Genomic DNA, 21081 nt, shown 5'->3' on the forward strand with positions numbered 1-21081 from the left:
TGGCTTGTTTATTCCTGTAACACTAGAACTGTTTGAGGACCATTTCCATATCCTTTGGATTTTCCTTTTGCAAAAGAACCTGTGGGAGTTTGCTGCTATGGTGACTCTAAACATCTCTGAACACCTCTTTCCCTGGGGGCTGCTGCAGTGTCACTGCTAAAGTAGCAGCTGCTTTTGGTAGGATAATTTTCTCATTATTCCTTTTCAACTGAATTTCTAGCTATAAGCTCCAGTAAATGTAAGAGGTGTAATGAGGTGGGCGCTTTACAAATGCAATTCTGTGGTTTGAAGAGTGAAATACCTAAATTAAACACATTAAGCACATAAGCCATAGGGATCATAGAAATTAGTTTGGTTTTTGTTGGGTTTTTTCCAGAGCATTAAGCTAAACTTGCTATGAAGGACAATTTTCCCAAATCAAATCAGCTTGCTTTAATCCATTCTTCCTGTTGAATCCCTGCAGAAATGGACCCAGAATACCCCTCTGCTTTGTTGTTGTGAGAGAGCTAAAGAGCATAATTTACATTTCTAAATCTGCTAGGAAGGTGTGACAATGGTTTTCATCTAGCAGCTTCACTATAAAAAGAGGAAGATGGAGCAGGAGGAAAATGAGGATGCTGGATTTGATTTCTCTTATTTGTTTTATACATAAGTAAATTCAGTAATCTTATCCATTAATTATTCCTGACTTATGCTGCTGTAAGTAAAAGGATTCAGATTCTTCAGTCAACACATCTGTTCTTTTAGATCCAGGAAAACATAAAATTCAAAAGTCTGTTATAACACCAAGAATAAGCCATTCTCCACCTCTACAGTCTCCATTTTATTGCTGCTGGTTGTGAAGACTCTCTGATCACAAAGATGGAGATGAGGAAAAGGAATGGTTCTCAAATTCTGTTTTGGTTGAGTAGATGATTTCAGGGTAAAAAGAACATTAAATATACTTACAATGTGCACAGCCCATGAACAGACAGATATAGCTTATATTCCTGAGTACAAATAATACCTACAAAATACACTAGGTATGCAACTGAGCCAATCATAGCTTGTGCTCTGTGTTACTTAATTGGTGGGAAAAAAAGAGAAGTTTTTGGAAGAGCTCTTTCACCACTGTCTTCTGCTTGATCATATTTAATAGGCTTTTCCATGTGGTTTTCCAAGTATTTCTCTGGAATAGCATGCTTTCTTGTGTTCTGCACATCACTTTCTGCTGTGCCTGTGAAAGGAGTCAGTCTGTCAGCCAGTTCACTTCTCACTTTGTCAGCTGCATTCTTCCAGAGATTCTCTGCAACAATAAATCATTAAAATGAGAGGGTTAAGATTGCAGACTTTTAACAGCAGGTAAAACACAGAACTGACACAAACTCCCAGCAAATCAGATGAAAGTTTTCTCTGGGATCTTACAACCCCCACTGCTGCACTCTTTTGCTCTGAAAGTGACATGCACTGTGGTGTGCTGTCAGATACTGTTTTGCTCTCAGCAGGGAGAAGGGCTTTCCATGTGACTCTTCAGCACTCCCAGTCTTCTTGCAGGTATCTGAACTACAACATAAGGCATGCAGTTCTACACAAGTGAGGAATGGTGCCTTTACCCACACCATTTCAGGGGCCATCCATTATCTCCACACTTCTACCTCCCCTTACTCCAGGCAGATGACACTAAAGACAAAGAAACACCGAACACTGACATAAATGCACTTAGTTCTGAGGTGGAACAGGCTTACGAATAGTCTCTCTTCTATTTTCCAGTGCAGAGAATGAGCCATCACTCATCTTCCTTGGGGCCTGTGTTTTCCGGAATATTTTTGGCTCCTGGATCCACGCGTGTTTCATCGCTTCATCGGGAGTCATGCGCAGAGAAGGCTCCCACCTTAAATCCATGGGAGACAAATCATTATTCAACTATTTCTATCTGAAAATTTGTAAGAGGCAAGAGATTCAGCCCTGTCTTTTGAAAGTCAGGTCATGAGGACATTTTTTGGAAACAAAATAATTTTCTTTTTATCCCAAAACCATGGAAAATTCTTATGTGATCCTCTCTAGCCTTCAAAACCCATTTACGTCAGTGCCGATCAAACCCTCTGCAGCATCAAGCCATTTATAATATGCAGTTCCTGCTTCTATTAGGGTAGGGACCCAACATTCTTGTTTAAGGTTTGGTTTTTTGCTCCACTGAAATTATTTTCTTAAAATTCTGATTCAACCAGCAAACTAAGATAAATCAATGATTCACACAGACTTGGCAAACAGAGAACAGTGAAAGCAACCTTATTTTGAAACATAGTGGGATGATTTTTTTCTTTCCTCCCCATATAACCACAAGTTAGCAGTTTCTTTAGAATTTCTTTAGGAAAGTGCTACTGAACTGCTAGAAAGAAATTTGAAGTCACTGCTAAAGAAGGCATAGTAAAATGTCAATAATAATAGTTATACAAATGATGCTATGTGGAAAAAAAAAAAACCTAACTCAAAACACCTCACCAAAAAATAAAAAAGCAAACACAACAGATGTCAAGATTTTAAAGGCACAAAAGAATGAAAGCAAAGTCAAAACTAGCTTGTTGCATACAGTACGAACTCACATTAAGCATCCTTTCAAAAAGTCCAAGAAGCCAGCATCATGGGTGTTCAGCACTGTGCTTAGATCCTTGGAGTCGGGGCATCTCTTTTTCCCCTTGCTGTTAGTTACGGATTTAGGACAACCTTTGGAATCTTAAAAAAAAAAAAAAGACATTATCAAAAAATTACATTAAAAACCTTCACTAAATACTTTAAAAAGTTGCATAAATAGTATCCATGTTCATCTCACTAACTCCAGTTTTGCCCTGTTGGATTGATAATCTGCCAGAATTGTGGCAAACAGGATTGGTTACATCCAAGAGACCACATGCTACACTTTGTTGCTTTGTTTGCTTTGAGCAATTTCTGAACCCAATTTATACACAGAAAAATGAAAAATGTAAATTAGTTCCCAGAGCCCACTGCATTCCTTTCAGCAACAATATTTTTAAAGAGTAACTTCTCTATCACTTTGGCAATTAGAGGCCCATAAGACATGAAGAGCAGAGCTCCAGGTTTGTTTATTGGCCTCAATTTATCCTTTTGCTTTTTTTCCATACCTCTTCCTGGAAGTATTTTTATCAGCTAGGAATTAGCTAAAGATCTCTGACCCTACTCTCTACCAGTGCTATTAATTAGTGATTAACTACCAGGGAGGCATCCAGCAAGGACGAATAATCAGAAGAAATTACCAAAGAATGTTCTCCTCCTTGACGCAGCCTGGATAAAATCAGCTGGTGGAAGACCCAATACCTTCACAGAAAATGAATTCATAGAGTTATTCCTCATTTCATAAAGATACACAACAACCATCAGGTGAGATGTGGCATTTTGCCCTCCTTATGAAAAAAAGTTGAATGTTGCAATTCACTGTGAAATGTCTGCAAAGTATTTCCTCTTATTGTGGAGGGAATTGAAGGATTCCTTAGTGCTGCCTGTACACGTCTTTGCATCAAAAACAGCATGGCCAGCAGAAGCAGGGCAGTGATTGTTCCTCTCTCTATGGCACTGGTGGTGCCACAGCTCAAATCCTGTGTCTGGGAGCAGAGCTGGGGCAGGGGCTGGAGCACAGGTCTGATGAGGGGAAGCTGAGGAAGCTGGGAAAGGGTTCAGCCGAGAGGAAAAGAGGTTCATGGGGGCTCTTCTGGCTCGAAGAGCCATTTGGCTGCATTAAACCTCCCCCTGAAAGGCCAGGCTGTAGCCAATCATATTTCATTATTGCTTGAGGTTTCTCTTTGTTTCTGGTGATGCAGTTTATCAAATGGGTGTGCAAACCAATCCCAAAAGTTACCTCCATGATGCAGGCAAGTTGGTCAGCTTCATTTTCCCCTGGGAACAGCGGGTAGCCTGTGTAAAGCTCTGCTATGATACAGCCTAAGCTCCACATATCAACAGCCATAGCATAAGGATGACCAAGAATCACCTCAGGAGAACGATAAAAGCGGCTCTGCACATAGGTGTACACTGGATCAAAAATTAGACAAGAAGCAAAATATCACAGTTGGGACTGAAAGGTCAATTTGCAGATTTCACAGAAAAGTGGCATATGTTCAGGAATCATAACTGTCTATCCATGGATTGCTCACATAGGCTCTGGAAATATTTTTCTAATCCCATCCTAAAAGTAATGGGTGATACACTTTCCCCTGTTCTATTTAGAAATTGTTCTTCAACAAGGTTCACTGAAGGAAATTGTTTTACTAATGCTGTGATTCAGTTTATCCATGCTCATTGTCCTATTTGAAGGTGTTCCATTTCCGTCAATCAACAGTTCCTAAATTAAAAGCACAGTTCCCATTTCCCTCCCTGTGGTATTCATACAAAAAGTACCAATTCTAATTTAACCATCTCACAGAGAAAGGCTCTCTGGACCTGACAAACTTCTTGGTAAGTGAAATATTTGGATTATCCTCTTACGTTTGTTCCAGCTAACCACTCCTGAAAGTGCAATTCTGATTTCAACAGGAGTAGAGGAGCTGATCAGGCTTGGGACAAAGAAAAAGAATGGTAATATCTTACTTGTCTTTACCAGTATTTGCTCCACCATCAGTGGCTGAACAGTTCACCAGGTTCTAATCAGGGGCATAGGTCAATATATTAGCCCAATCCAAGAAACAGTTTTTCCACATTATTGAAAATTAAGAAAGCTTATTAAGAAAATTACATCAACTTGACTTTTCTGCAAACCTCTTTGGTCTTCATAGCAGCTTGATCCAAAATCAATAACTTTGACTGAACCTTGCCCATTATGGTATAATAGTATGTTCTCCTAAAAAGAAAAAAAATCACAGGGAAAAGAGGGGTTTAGCACCATATTAAGTTAGTGAACACTTGTGAAAATCAGAATGCAAATCTCATTTACACTTCTTGGCATAATGAGAGCTTTAAAATTCAACCTCCTTTGGAATGCATTTGCTAACATGAGGAAGCAGCCAATAATGTGCAATTGTGCAAAGCAGAGGGGAGATTTGGAAAGGTACCCAGGCTGCAGGTGATCCAGAAAGGGCACCAGGGAGCTCCCCAAAACTCAGGGTTGCTTATCTAGTAAAAACCAAAGTTCACCTGGCTTTGTGCTGTGCTGAATTAACCAGAACTACCCTTTTGTAAGCACAGAAAGCCCCTGGCCCATGAAGAAGCCACACTCCTCAGTTCTTCCCTTCACTGCTTTCCCCAGACTCTGTGTCAGCTCACCCCTCCCTACCTGTGTGATGCACAGGTCTCAGGGGAGGGATAAATGGACAAGGCAGGGTTCTATGGATTCTTAGCTGGGTGCAGGTAGGTACAACACTGGGTTCCTGCAATTCCAGCTGGAGAAGTGATCCTTAAACAGCCAGCTCAGGGCTATGTGCACTGATGAGCAAACACAGCCTTCAGCTCTCTTCTGCAGAGCTGAGTTTTATCCTCATTAAAAGTCTGTCTAAATGAAGAATTTCCTTCTCCACTCCTCAGCAGACAGATGGTTACCTTTATCAACCAGTTTTACAATGATTATATGTCAGGGCTTTGAAGGACTGAACACTTCCCAGGTGGATGCTAAATAATGATGAAGTGTTTCCTTAGCTCATAAGGAAATGCTTCATGTGCCAGGAAGGAGAAGCTGCTGCTGGTGAAAGTCAAGGCAAGGACTGACTTCCACAATCCAGGTGCTCTTGGCTCTGGTAAGGGAAGCATTATCCCCTCTCTGCAGCTCAATATCCCTTCATGCTCATGGTAGGACTCTGTCTCTTATGCTGAATCCCTCACAATGCGAGGGAGCTGATCAAAGCTGGAAAACCAGGATCGACTGGAAAAACCAGGCTTTGGAGGGAGTGATTACCTAGCATAAAGGCCAGAGAATCTCCATATTCTACCTTATGCTGAGAAATATCATAGAAGGCAGATGGGATAACAGATGTGAGTTTCAGGCAACATAAATTCATGAAACTGTACAATTGCTGAATGAGAACAAAATTGTCTTTTAGTTAACTCACTATGTTTTCACTAATATGTTGCTCTATTTAAATACAGACTACTCTAATTGATGCTGCCAACATCATTCCTTGTCAGTGGCTGCCTGGAAACAATTTTTTCATTGGGCTAATTGTTTTTGATTCAGATATTTGGGTTATCTTGCAAGCCTTTCTTCTCACTGCAAATTGGTCTGGCAAAGATTTTGGCAAGACAATGGGTATAGACAGTATGCGACTTCTCAGAATGCTAAATCAAGATACATTTAGCAAAGTGAGAACAGAATTTTATCCTTAGCATTTTTACCTGAGAAATTATTTTTTATTGGTTAATTTGCCCTTTTGAAAAGGAAATCAAGAGAAACTTTCACCTGGAGTGAAAATATAAATAAAATCCTTCAGAAATCTCAGAAAAATGTGAGAATTTAAATTTGGGGCTTAAGGAGAATGGAAATATTTTACCTAGCATGAATACTTAGCAGATACAGCAGAGGGAATTGGAGGACAGATGTTCCTCCAAACACAGGTGAACACTAAATACTGTTCCACAGAATTCCTTTGCCATTTACTAGGCTACTTAATTTTATAGTTATGCCTAAGATATTAAATAGACTGAACAGGATAACCTGAAACGGGTTGCCTTGTGAATACTCCTCTCATTACAATATCCCTCATCTTGAAATACTTAATTTTACAAGTACTTTTCTTTTTCTCTAAGCAAAAAGTCATTATCTGAATTTAATTCATATTTACATATGTTTTGGCAACCAAATAATCTCATTTAATGCTTCAGTGAATGAACTGAATCAATGGCAATAATCAGTTGACTGTAGCATGAACATAATCTGAAATAAATTACAACTTCTGTACAAACATCATACTGGGTTTAAGAGTTTCTCCTGACAGTCCCTCTCAATCATTAAAGAATAGGATAAGCTCATTCATTCTGTACAGGATACCAGGTGATGAAATGATTGTACTCACAGGCTTCAGATCACAGTGAATGATTCTTTCCTGGTAGAGCACTTGTAAGCACCTCAGCACACACCGAGTGAAGTGGCGAATCAACGACAGGCTGAAGCCTTGGAAATTGTTCTTTTTGATCAGCTCATACAAATTTATTCTGTGGGGGAGGAAGAAGCAGCAGACAGAGAGCAGATAAGAGATTGGGGAATTTATTTTTAAAGGCATGATTAGTTTCCACTGTGTTAAGAGCTTGTCTTCCCACATGGAGGACTCATGCAGAGGAAAATGACAGCTATTTTCCTCCCTGCAAATGCTGCTCTGCATGTGATATGCACAAACACCTCCCAGATCTAAAGCAGATGTAAAATCAGTGAACTTGCTTGCTAAACTCTCTGCTGTTAAGCAGCTGTGCTGATTTTCACCAAGAACAATAATCATTCAGGAACCAAAATGAATTTTCTTCTGTCTCCTTTTGCTGTAATTTCTCTTTGCTTTGGCATCTTGAGTAAATAATTTCTGTCTAAAGGTTTTTAACCAGCAGTAAATATTTCTAGATAACCTCCCCCCCAATATCAATTCAAGTCTCATTAGGTTTTTATATCCCTCCTGTGACCATCACATCTTAGCAACTTCCTGTAGCCCTGCCCAATAGCCTGGAGAAGAGAAGGCTCTGGAAGATCTCATTGCAGCTTTCCAGTGCCTTAAGGAGCTTATGAAAAGGAGGGAGAGAGATTTTTGAAGTGATAGTGATAGGACAAGGGGTAATGATTTCAAACTGAAAAAGGAGTAGGTTTAGATTGGATATTAGGAATAAATTCTTCCCTGTGAGAGGTGTCCTCAGCACTAGCACACATCTGGAAGGACATGACCAACTGGAGCTTTCTGCCTTCCTCACTGGAGTGTCCACTGGTGGCAGGCACAGCCCATTCCTTTGGAATTAAAGTTGCCCAGACTTAATGGAAAAGATGACAAATCAAAGGCTTTTCTTGGTATTTTAAAGGCAATGAAAATTTTACCAGACAAACATTTTTCTATGACAAACAGTCTTCAACTCCATGGTGGAGAACTAAAGATAGTGGCTATCCCATTTCCCTGTGTGTTTCCATAGCAGCTTTCAGAAAAGACTGGTCTGTGTCTTCCCTGGAAAGGAGTCACCTCTTACCCTGGTGCCTGTAAGTGACAGACTCACATACAGCAACACAAGGGATTTAGGTTTCTTTGGGATCAAGCTGTCCATATGATGCTGAATCTTCAGCAGGGGCTGTAGCACATGCACCAGTGGGGGTTTTACTCTAAGGGCTGGAGAAGTGGGGGTAGCCTGGATAACTCCAGTTTGATTCTCTGATTACAAAAAGGCTGATGAATAAAATGATCTGATTTCTCCAAAATTCCTCCAGAATTCCTCCTAAGATGCCCTGCAGCAAAGATTAATAAAAAGCAAGATGCAGTTTTATTTTTAAATTATTTGATATTATTCATATTTATATACCCTGAAGTTTACCAGTCCTGAATTTACTCTTTTCCTCACAGGTCTTTCGGGGAAGAAGACTTCAATACCCAGCACAGAAAATAAGGGATGGATCATGTCATTGCCCGTGTGAAGTCTGAACGTGGCCTTTTTCAGTTCACCTTGGGTGATCAAAGGCTCAGTTATGCAGTCTGTATTTAGACAGTGTTCCCTTCTAGCTGCCAATTCTTCTGAAGAAGACATAAAAATTAAATCTTGTAAGGCACAAGAGCTACAATTCTCCTCAAGGTATGTGTAAAGGAAAATGTACTTTACCCTAGCAGTTCAAAGGAGATACAGAAATGATTGCGAAAGTAGAAGTATTCCTTCATGTGGATGATATTGTGAGTATCATCTTGGTCTTTCTTCAGCAGAGCATCAAGGATCTTCACTTCTACCAAAGCCTGGCTGTGAAATCTGAAATATCACGTAACACAGGAATGGTGACATCAACTCAGGGTAGCATTTATATTTCTGCAAATGCTACAAACACCATGAGCTTACGATCAGCTCAGCAGGTGGGACAATTATTAAAATGTTTCATTCAACCCTGTTAACCACTGTTATTTTGATTTCTGATGGTTGATTCCTAGTCTAAATACACTGGCCTAACATAACACTTCAGGGTACCTAATTTGACTTGTCTGAAAAAACCTTTAAATGAAAAGGTTTCCAATGAGCATCCAGACTAAAATCCTGGTGCTCTCAAGTCAATAGGAATGCTTCACTTTCCTTGAACAGGGCCATGTTTCACACCTACCACAATCAGACAGTGGATTTTGAAATGCATCTTTACACTTAGTCTTCACTGAGGGGGAAAACAGCTGAACATCTGTTTCACTGACTGCTTCAAGCTCACAAATTTGTAACCAGGAACAGGTTGCTTAGGAATTTTCCTCAGTGTAGAATTTTTCATGTTCAAGCAAGTGATGGGTGCATTCCAGCATATTCCTGTGGTTTTGGAGCCTTGTGGGGATGCTCAGTCCTGCACAGCTGGTTACCTGGGTTGTGTATTCACTATGCAACACATAGAGAGACCTCCTTGTAAGCCTGGAGAAACTGTGCTTGCTTTCCTAGGCTCTCTCCTCTGGGTCCAGGTCAGTTCCTGACATCCTCCTTCCTCACTCTGCCCTCACTGTGTTTAATGAATGTACAGTAGGTTTGATTTTGATTTCTTCATGTTGTCACTGGTGATGACTGTACTGGTTTAAAGTCAGCAGATATCTCACCTTTTCTTATTCCTTATTATTTTCAATGCCACTAACTCATTGGTTTTGTGATCCAGGCATTTGGCCACCTGCCCAAACGACCCTTTCCCAATGACCTCCAAAACTTCGTAGCGGTAGGCAATGTGGTCATGTAAAACCTTCAAAAGAACACAAAGAGTTCAGATTCAAGGAGTACAACAAAGACCAGTCTTCCCAGAAGCTCCTGTGTGTTTGAGTCTGCTATCCATGACAGATGGTGGGCTAGTTGCAGGTGAAGTCTACATCAAATAAGGGTGACAAGGAAAGTCCCAAGTGATGCTTCCACAGCCCACCTACCTTGCATCAACCCTGCATGACATGCAAAGTGAATTCTCCCCTGAGCTTTAAAAGGCATGTTTTCACTATGTGAATATTTATCTTCTAGAAATAACATTTATCTCACAGACAACACTAAAGAGTTGGCATAAAATCACTACAAACTTACTGAGCTCAAAATGAATACCATAATATTTCCACTTACCTTTAAGTAGGAACCATGTTCATCATCATAACAATTATTATTCTGGGTTTCAGGCAAACCTTCAATCTTTTTAGCTTCCAGGCCAAGAAACCAGAGCTCTGTATAATTGAAAATTTCTTTTTGCTCATAGACTGTTAACTGGTTTCTAAAATTTTTCAAGGCTTCTAAATCAGAAAACAAGAACGTAAAACCAAAAATCAATAGAATGTCAGAAACCTGATGGCAAAGTGCTTTTACAATGGAACATTTCACAGTAGAGCCCACCACTTTGAGCAGGATGCTGAGAAAGGCTGTTAAGAGTTCCCTTCCAACTAAGATTTCTCTTTTTCTACAATTTCATACAAATTTCTATTTATTTTTTTTTCTGGCTTGCAGTATTAAGTTCAATAAAGCACTCATCATCTGCCAGCAAGACTTTTAAGAGAGCTCAGGTAAAAATTATTTAATTGTGAGGGAAGTTATGTATATAGATTTTTTGAAAATCCCATCTGTTGTCTGTCTGCTCCCTCAGGCTCCACAACTTACATGAAAAGTCACATTTTTATTGGTTTGATTGCTATATTTATAAAATGTCAGTAATGTCTAGTTAACCGAAGCTTTTAAGTATTTGTTTTTTTGATAAAAATCATCAGTCAGATGCTTGAGGTTAGGAATTAAATGGAGCCCAAATCTGCTTTTCTCCTAGTTCTGATTCTTCCTGCATAGAATTTCAGCTGCCCTAACACCTCCACTCCCATAATTTAAATGTGGATATATATTCAGACAGGAGCATTATAAATCTATGTGTTGCATGCATGTGTGGGTGTTTTGTTAAACAGTGGCAGATCTTCATCCAGCAATGCAGGGCTGCTAAATCATTTCAAAGCAAAAGGCCACTACTTTTTTTTTCCTAGACTCCTTCTAGAAATAGATTAACTCTGTCAGAAACTTTCTAGATCCGAGAACTCCCAAAATGCAATTTAGCCCACATCAATAAAATGGGACACAGCCACAAGGAAGTGGGAAAGGGTTTTATCCCTGTAATGGAATATTGCTGTCACCTACCCCACCTAAGTCTTAGATAAATATACATTCTTTTTTATACTGCATGTTTCTCTTCTGTATTTGTGCTAGTTAAATCATTCCCCTATTGGGTACTTCCCAAAGCTGGATAATTAGAAATCACTTAGTCCCATCCATATTGCTGAGCTCTAAATTGTTAAATATTTCAGCAGCCATTTAACATGGCACCTCTGCTCCCTGAGTGCCCTGACTGTTCACACTCCTCATCTATGCTGGCAGCCTGTCACTCCAGTCCTTTCAGTTTATCCAGGGATATTCTACCTGAAGCTGTCATAGGCAGTTTGACCCCAACGCTGGTGCTCTCCAGTTCGGATGGTTTTGTATGAACTCTGGTATCACTCTCAGGAAGACTGTCTGGAAGGTTAAATTGAGGAAAATTGCCTTGAGTTCCATTTTCCTGCCAAGCAGAAAAAAAAAAAATCAAAATGTAAAAACTGCTATAATCACACAGACAAAGCTGCAATATATTAATTTTCGATAAATTGAGTAATCTCTGTTAATTTTGTGCTGAGACAGAACAAGCAAGCTTGGGCACTAGAACACCCTGCTTATTCAGACTGCAAATTCTGCCAAAAGCACAAAAGGATGTTGGACCATGGAAAGATAAATCTCTATAAATGAGAAAAGGAAGTTCATCTTCCAGATTCATTCAGTATATGGACTCTCTAGAAATGCTATCTATACCAATGCTGGTCAGCCTTGGAGGGCTGTGGAACAATCCCTCTTGGAAACCATGCGAAACCAAGTGAAAGACAGGAAATTGATTTGGAATAACCAGTATGGATATGCCAACAAATGGTGTCTGAACGACTTTGTTGTCTTCTCTGATGAAGTGATTGGCTTGGCCAGTGGGAGAAAAGCACTGAGCATCGTGAACTTTGCCTGAAGCAGGGCCTGTAACACTGGAGCCCAGTCAGTGGGGGATGAATTGGATAAATGGATCATAATGTCAGCAGCCTGCTCCAAGTCTGCTTGGCTTATAGTGAGAGGTGGGGCCAGATGTCCTTCAGAGATCTCTTCCAAGCTAAATGATTCCTTTATTTATTTCTCGTCCTTTGAGAAAGTCCTCATAGAAGTGGGGCTGGGTGGAGACAAAAAAACAGCTCCATGTCTGTCCATGTCAGAAGGGTACCAAAGTCATATTCAAAAACCAGCACATGGTTGCCAATACAAGGAGAACCCAAGTGATGGGATATGGACTAACAAGTGGGCAAGCTTGGTCCACCACGTGCTTGCAAGAAGTCCTGACTGGTACCACTTCAATAAAAGCATCTTGGTGCTTGTGGGGTTTGAGTTAAGGATGTGTGCAAGTAAAAATGCGTTCTTTTCAAAATGAAGCATTTTTCCATACTTGTCTCTAATTCTGACCCTTTTTCTCTCTTCCCCCACACTTACACACTTGTGACACTTTGCCACTGACACTCTCTCAGAGGTACTTAGAGAGAGGCTGGTTCACCAGGCAAACAAGATGTCCAGGAGCTTTATAACTCACCTGAAAAGAGGGGAGGACACTCTGCAAGCTCTTATTTGCTCTTTGAGGCAGGCTGCTCTCAAAGTGGGGAGGGTTTGCGGCATCTGCAGCCAGACCATGCTTCACTTGACCTTCCAGATGTGGGAGGGAAAGGACACCACGACTGACTCTCTAAATAGAAAGCACAAGGGAATGTCACATAACGACCTAGCAAGAGTTCTGTGCCACATCTATGAACACCAGAGGGATGTAACTCCTTGGAAAATGTGTGTGGTTCGCTTCTGACACCTAAAGGCAAAGGGGAAATGAGCAGATGCTAAGGCAGCCCCAGCTGTAGTAACAGACAGCAGGAGGTTGTCTAGGCAATCCAGCACAATTTAGGGAATGAGACTCCTCACAAGAACACTCCCATCCAGCATCAGGGCAGCAACTGCTTCGGCTGCAAAGGGTGGCTGGATTTGGAAGCCCAGCAGCCATTCCAGGCAGCAGGACTCCTCTGAGTGGGGAAAATAAAGCCCACACAGGGTAATAAATAGGCATGAAGTGTCAATGGTAGAAAATATCATTAACTATTCCCAGTGGCAGAAGAGAAACTGGGACTGGACCACTGTCAAACACCAGGGATGGACACAGTGGGAAGTCTTCCCTGCACTGGTTTCTCCGTATTTTCTTCCCCCTCATTTCCTATGGAGCTCAATTTGATTGGGCCCATTTGTTGCACTCCTTATTAGTGAGGAAAAGACAAGCTCTCAGCAAACTTTACTTAAAAATAAATGCCTATGCTCATTTAAATAATCCAGGATTACTAGTCCTTCCTGACTTTTCCCATTTATTATTTGTAAAATACTTCTATATAGTTTGTTAATTACAGTCAGTCACTAGAAGGCACAGTTTTATGAATGTCTTGTATGTCTTATCAATGTCTTGAATATCTCAAGTCAGAGAAGTTAAACTCAGCAGCAAAGAAAACTCTTTCAGGTAGACTATTTCTTTAGTAAATAATAAAACAATTACTTGAAATAAATCTGAAATAGATCAACTATGCACTGTGAAATGCAGAATAAAGTCTAGAGAGCTAAAGCTACATCCCACATAAACCTGTGCAATTTTTCTCCTCAGGGAAGCATAGAAACATATTTGGCAAGCTTTTGACAACAAAAGTGAGGTTTGATATTTTCTTAAAATGCAAAGGAGCAATGCTCTCAAGCCAATCAACTTTAATGAGTAAGTTTTTTATTCCAATACTGTGGAATGGCGTTTAAAATCTTAGAACTGGGATTCCAGTGGACTTTTCCCAAAAGCTTCAAGAAACAAAAGTGATTTGGCAGAAGAAATGCTTCAAATGCTACTGAACACAGCAAAACCAGAATACTTGCAAGCATTTGGGACAGTCATACAGCCACAGAGAAAATGGAACAGGACAAGGAATAGAAGATTTGCCCATATTCATTTATTATAAGAGATCACTTAAAAAACAAGCATTCAGGTATTTTTGAAGTCAGCTGAAGAGTCACATACCTGATGGAAGACTCTGTTAGAGCCCAGATGATCCCTCTCTTGAACAGTCAGCTGAGACTGAGAAAAAGTATCCACATGGGAAGACTGCAAACATAAAGTGAGGCTTTAATCAAAATTATTCTGGAGGAAAAAATTATGGAACCCCTGCCTGATTTCTGTATTTCCCTCCTTTGTGACAATGCCTATGCCAACACAAGGTGTGAGAGAGGGCCACAAAAGCTGCTGAAAACACGTTACACACTCTGGCAATGCCTCTCTCAGTTGAGCTGCTGTTTTGTGGGCTGGGGCAGAGACAGTTTATTTTGTTATTATGCCTCTCAGATGTTTGGTGTGCCCCTGTGCTCAGCCAAGGGGAAAGGGGCCATCTGCCATCCCTAAATATGTACTTGGAAGCTGGTAATGAGTCTGCTTGGAAGGACCACTTTAAACTGCATCACTAGGTAGACTGTGAGCTCATAAATTGCTAAAAGCAGCATTAAACTGATTCAGCTTGTGGTACAGATTTTGTAAAAATAAAATCAGGGTTTAAGTTTACTGAAATATAGAAAAACCCCACTGGCTCCAATGGGCAGATAGTATCAGCAATAAATACAAAAAAAGAACCCATGGGGAAAGTGCTAAGCAGCTCACCATTTTAAAGAGTTTGCTGGTACTTTCAGCAGTTTTTCAATAAACATGCTAAGTAGCATTGTACACTTCTGCCCAATAACAAACTGCAATGAAATGAACAAATCTTTAGCATAATTTGGACCAAGAAAACTCTGTGGCTAAAGCACATTGGAGCTCTGCTCTATAGGCTGGAGTGAACCCCACTGAGTTTGGTCAAAAGGGCTCCTGAAAGAGTCTGTCTGAGGCTGGAAGAGGCAGGGACAACTCAGATTAGATGCTGCACCTGTGCCAATACACTGCAGATATCCATATATAGACATAGATATAGACATAGATAAACATAAGCATATATATATAAAAGCTGGGTGTGAGATGGGTAAGGGATGCTTGTGTGCAAGCTGATACATACACACACACACAGTGACCTTGATATATGCAGGGCAAATTAGCATTGCTGCAAACAGGGAGATCAAAATGAACACACCCCAACAATGGTTCTGGCACACCCTGCCCTGAACAGAATCAGAGACTGGTTTGGGTCAGGAGGGACCTTAAAAACCAAGCAGTTCCAACCCTTGCCATGGGCAGGGACACCTTTCAGCAGACCAGGCTGCTCAGAGCCCCAGGCTCCAGGCATTCACAGCTTCTCTTGGACAACCTGTGCCAGGTCTCACTACCCTCACAGGGAACAATTTCTTCCTCCCATCTCCCACCTCCCATTTCTTCCTCCTTTCCCATGGGAAAATATCCAATCTAAACCTGCTCTCTGTCAGTGGGAAGCCATTCGCCCTTGTCACGTCACTCCAGGCCCTTGTCAAGAGTCTCTCTCCATCTTTCCTGTGGGCTCCCTTCAGGCACTGCAAGGCCACAATGAGGTCACCCCAAAGCCTTCTCTTCTCCAGGCTGAACAACCCCAAATTCCCTCAGCCTTTTCTCCCAGCAGAGCTGCTCCATCCTTCTGACGATCTTGATGGCCTCCTCTCGACTGATTACAGAGCCTGTGGCATATCCACCCTTGCATAGATGAGAGACTCAAAAGGACTTTTCCAAACTAAATATGGAGCAAAATCTCTGTGTACAGATCTACCTGACCACATGGAGGAAATGCTGCCTCTTGACAGGTTCAGCTGTCTCACCATCAGCCAGGAAGACACCACTCAAGCCAGGCAGATCAGCTGGAAACTGTCCCTGAGATAACTGTGCTCTGTGTGTGCCCTTCCTGTTCACAAATGAATAAACAAACCCTTCTGCAAGGGCAAACTTCATATGTAGAACAAAGAGAGAACAGCTCTGGTGTGAGATGAAGGGTCATGGGTGCCTGTGAAGCACAGGAGAATGGCAGGAAAGGGATAAGTACTAAAACCTGTCTTTGCTGGACACAGTAATTCCCATCTTTGGAACTGGAGATCACCCAGCCAGGGATAAGGGATGATATGCTGTAAATCCAAAGTATTACCAGTGCCAGGGCACCAAGTATCCTTGTATGAATTTCTTTAGATGATGATTCCATGGAAAACTCAGTGCCAGGGTATTCTAACAGACAATCTACAGACAATCCTCTCATGTAATCTATGTAACTTGCATTTCAAGGGACAATCACATTTGTTATGAAGGTGAATCTGGGACACACATTCAAAACTCTACTAATTATATCAGCCCAGCTCTTAGTAAAACTATTCATTTCAGTGCATGTTATACTTTTTCCTCACACTTCATCGATACTTCATTCCTTGCAAGCTATAATTTTCAGTTTCTGGAGCTGATGAAAATATTACATTTCATTTAAATGTAGTTTCTTAACCTCTTCATGCTTTTCTAGCTACAAGTCAACACAAAGCCATGATTTTATAGAGAAAAAGCTATCACTGAAAACCAAAGAAACAATGACTTCATGTACCTGTGCAGACTGCAGAATTTTGACTCCAAAATGGCATTTTATTTCTTAGCAATACTTTTAAAAATCTAGGCAGTTATGTCTATATTACTATTTTTAAGTAGATTTATTAACAGAGCATGAAAAATTAAAAAAACATCTTTAAAACTGAGCAAGAGCTAAGGAAGAAGGTGAGTGGGCGTCAAGATGTGCTGCCAGAATTTAGAATCCATTTAATTTCCATTCAGCGGGGAAAGATTACCAAGATTTTGAGGCGGACATTTCTCCTTCTACAGTGCAAAAGCAAAACCAGTCCATGCCTTTTTTTAACCATGGAAATCTGTGATCCTCTTGGTCCCCCTTTCTCAAAACCTACTTACTATGGATTTATTGCTCTTTAGGCAATTTATTCAATAAAATCAGACCTTCATAAAATTCCCCCAAATGGGTAAATAACATAAACTTTTATTTGTAGAAAGACTGATCTGTGCCTACGCTAGTCCTGCTGGTGGCTGAATGGGGAGCAGGTGGATTTAGTGGGCAGTCCACAGAGTGGTTTTATTTGATGGTCTTGATCCAGGCGACCCAGCAGAACTGCTCTAGCAAAACCCTGGAGTTGCCCTATGGGCTCTGCAGCTGAGCTGTTGTGGCTAAGTTTGTTCTGGCAGATTCACTCCAAAGAAAAACTGCAGCAACTGTTACTATTCCACTCCATTTCATTCCTGGTTTCCCTGCTCCTGTGGCACTCAGCCTTGTCCTACAGCTCCAATACTACATTCCCAGACTATCATCCCCTGCTATTCCAGCCCTTCAAATCCTGGACAACCTTGCTCATTCTAGTTACCACCAAAGAAACAGAACAAGGTCCTCATCCACCACCTAGCCCGCAGTCAAAGTTTTAGGTTTACAGCATTCTGTAAAATCAGGCACCACGACACACTTCCACAATTCTCAAAATATAAGAGTATTTTTTCAGTACCATGTTAACCATAGAAATCAGAAATGCATTAAAATTTTTGAAACTTATAAATACACAACTACATGAAATAAAGACCCCATTGTCTCCTCATTCACAAAGGCATTCTCTTCCCCCTGTTCTCAAAACTGAATGAAGCCTGTAGAATACATGGAGAGAATACAACACAGGTGCTAAATCATGCAACACATTAAAAAGCCATAGCAAATACACTCTCTCACTCAAAATACAGTAGGAACACAAACATTTTCCCCACCTTGTCAACTATTTCTGTCAGCATTACTGCGAGAGCTGTTAAGTGCAGGACAGGAGCTGTTTATTCCATTCAGCGAAGGCATTTCAGGAAGCCCACCTTCATCTAGTCAGAGCATAGCAGGAGCAGTTCCATGCACAGTGCCCTGAGCAGAAAAAAATGGATAATGCTTCTGCTTGGCTTCAGATTTAAATTTTTCTCCCGGAAATATGCCAGTGACTATTAGCTGCTCTAGTATTCTTTTGGTGGCCATCTGTTCCCTTTCTCAGCCTCCTTCTAGCCAAATATAATTTTCCATATTTATCATGGCAAGTCAGTAATAAGAAAGACAAATATAACAGGATTGGCTGTTCTCCTTGTCATCTCAGTCTGTTCTTTCTCACTGAGCTCATGTGCTTGCAAAATCAAAAAACACTCGAACTTGGATTTTGTCAAAATTTGTCACAGCGACCTTGCTATACAGTGAGCAAAATCTCTTCAACAAGACTGACAGACTGGAAAATGAAAATTAATTAATTCCTTAAGGGTTGGTTCCTTGTTGGGCATTATATGTCAAACTGTGGCACCTTGGTCTGTGGTTCTTGAGGGCATTGGTGCAGAGCTGCTCTGCCCTGTGGGATAATGAGTGTGTGGATTATTTTGGTGTGGATAATGAGACAGAACTTAGCTGCCCTCCTGTCTTTCCTCTTCCTCCTTTGGATGCCATGCATGTATGATGGGGCACTGATGGAGGCGTCGCTATTCCCCAGCTGTCTTAGGGGAATATCTAAAGCAAAAATACAGTGTGGTCTCCTCCTTCATACAGCCAAAGAATGACATGTTCCCTGATGGTCTGAAATCTGTCAACAACCCAGAATAGTTCTACTTTCACTCAGAAACCAGGGTTTTCAAGGAGGAAATACATGCTCACCCACTGAAGGCTGCTGCTTTTACAGATGTTGCTGGAATGGTCAAAGGACAAACAGTTACTCATTTTCACCCATGGTGGTCTCTGCAAAGCCTCTCCTGATGTAATTGCTGGGCTGCACCTTCCTAAAAGGCACATTGCTCCCACTTCTATCACTCCCACTTTTCCATTCATCCAAGCTTGGCAACTCTCTAAGCAAGAAACCCTCCCCAGTATTATAAACCTCACGTGCAAAAGAAACTTCTTATTTTCTCACCAAATAACCACTCAGGCTGTCCTGCCAGCAGGGGAGGCATGCAGATCACAGAGTTCTAGAACGGCTGGGGTTGGAAGGGACCTTAAAATTATCATCTTCTTCCACCCCCCCCGCTATGGGCAAGCACTCCTCCCACTATCCCAGGTTGCTCAGAGCCCCATCCAGCCTGGCCTTGATGGGGCCATCCTGCCAGAGATGGGGCACCCACAGCTTTCTGGGCAACCTGTGCCAGGGCCTCATCACCCTCACAGCAAAGAATTTCTTCCCAAAATCCCACCTAAACCCTCAGTGGGAATCAATTTCCCCCTGTCCTGTCACTCCAGGCCCTTGTCAAGAGTCTCTCTCCATTAGCAGTCCCAGGATAGCCTCCACAGAAAGGAGTGAAATACAGATCTGCCCATGTTTTAACCATCCCTCATTTAGAAGAACATCCTCTATTTTCTTTATTTCCTTTCTTTGCAATGTTTTCTCTCCTCTTTATTTTATTACATTATTGCAAGCATATTCAAATTGCTGTGATAAGGCATGCAGGAATAAAAACAACCTTCAGGGTCATTCTTTTGTATTATCTGAAGAGGACCAACTAATTTTTGATGACATAAGGCATTGAATACAGTTTTCCCCTCCATTTCTCAACAATATTCTCAAAGCAAGACAAACTCACCAGGATTCTTACTAAGTTTCAGTCATGCTACAATGAAGTAAAAAGCAGTACATAAAATGCTTCAGCTATAAATTTAAAGCAGTTTTTTTAAGTTTGAAGGAAAGCTTTATCTTTGTAACTATTTTTTTTTTAATTACCCACTTCATAAAGACATTTAGTTAAAGGAGCTAAGTGCAATAGCACATAAATTCCTTATGGATGTGATCACTGCCTGTGATCATCACACAGATAATATCTTTACCAAATTTCTGTTTGGCAACATCTCTGTGAAGTAGAATAGCATTAGTGGTAAAGGAAATTAAAGAGCTTTCCCTACAAAGAAAATCCCCTGCATCATGGAGTAGGAAGAGGATTCATTCCATCTTAGCTAAACATTCAAGGTAAACAAATTTCCCTGTGGAAGCATCCCTGTCTTTTTACTGGCTTGTCTTGAGAAGGAGCCTGTTCCAATAATGTAGACAAGATATCCCAAACTTTTACATCCTTAGAATTAGATTAGATTAATTCTACTCTATATAGCATTTACTCTGCTACTACTGCACTTCATTCCTGATCTGAATGAGGGCAAAAAGCACAGAGGAACAATGAACTGAGCTGTCTCAGTGCTGTGCTGTGGCATCCATGCAGGCTTGAGCAGTGCCACAGGGAATGTGCAATGCTGCCACTGCAGGCTGAACCAGGGAGGATGAATACAAAATTCCCAAAATTAGTGGTGTTGACAGAAAACTTCTTAAACCACTCCTGCTCTATTTGTTCTAATAAAGCACAGGAAGTATGCTTTCTGCCTTTTGCAAAACCAGTGCAAAGGGAATGGATGATTTAAGGTTTTGCATACATTTACTTGGGCAAAGAACCCACCAGATGAACCAATCAGTCCAAGGCTGATAGAGATAGAAAAGCCAGTCATGGGCTCTGGCTTCTTTAGAATGTTTCTTCCACAGAAGAGTGCAAAAGCTTGGGATATGATAGCGTCAAGTTAGTTTAGTGATATGATAGCGTTTAAGTTAGTTGCTAGTAAATTGGCTCTTTAAAGTTTATTATCAATTCCTATCATACTTAAGATCTGCTCTTTCTCCTAGCAAACAAGAAAAAAATGACAATGCTGCTTGTTCTAAATGTGCTAAAAAGCTGGGTAAGAATCATGAATGCAATTTTACATAGGAGGGAATTAAGGCGCTGTGTTGCTAAGGATATCATTGCCAGAACCTTTTGAGAAAATTCCCAACATCTGAGTAAGTGTCCTTGACTGAATTCAAATAGAATTTAGGGACATGGGGATTTTCCAA

General features: G+C 40.8%; 2 protein-coding genes and 1 long non-coding RNA gene across 4 annotated transcripts in view; 1 reads left to right on the forward strand and 2 right to left on the reverse strand.

The window, feature by feature from the left end:
* The window catches only part of FERRY3 (FERRY endosomal RAB5 effector complex subunit 3), a 360837-nt gene that overhangs the window by 303069 nt on the left and 36687 nt on the right, over positions 1-21081 (forward strand). The window lies entirely within an intron of this gene.
* On the reverse strand, positions 800-18261 carry DYRK4 (dual specificity tyrosine phosphorylation regulated kinase 4). Of its 2 annotated transcripts, none has more exons than XM_068190754.1 (14): positions 17972-18261; positions 14258-14341; positions 12761-12910; positions 11530-11665; positions 10207-10370; positions 9708-9844; positions 8755-8895; positions 6990-7128; positions 4747-4828; positions 3851-4023; positions 3252-3312; positions 2583-2712; positions 1725-1870; positions 800-1216 (listed from the first exon to the last, which is right to left on the reverse strand). In XM_068190754.1, the coding sequence occupies exons 1-14, from the start codon at positions 17993-17995 to the stop codon at positions 1059-1061; spliced, it is 1725 nt and encodes a 574-aa protein (XP_068046855.1). In that variant the 5' UTR covers positions 17996-18261; the 3' UTR covers positions 800-1058. The 2 variants fall into 2 exon arrangements, with proteins under 2 accessions (XP_068046855.1, XP_068046854.1); XM_068190753.1 differs by having other exon boundaries at positions 800-1285; positions 17972-18255.
* Positions 7713-8748, reverse strand: LOC137474303 (uncharacterized). The gene is made up of 2 exons (XR_010999286.1): positions 7988-8748; positions 7713-7900 (listed from the first exon to the last, which is right to left on the reverse strand). It is a non-coding gene; the product is annotated as an uncharacterized lncRNA (long non-coding RNA).

The sequence above is a fragment of the Anomalospiza imberbis genome, chromosome 5 (genome assembly GCF_031753505.1).
Source record: "Anomalospiza imberbis isolate Cuckoo-Finch-1a 21T00152 chromosome 5, ASM3175350v1, whole genome shotgun sequence".
Classification (NCBI taxonomy): Eukaryota; Metazoa; Chordata; class Aves; order Passeriformes; family Viduidae; genus Anomalospiza; species Anomalospiza imberbis.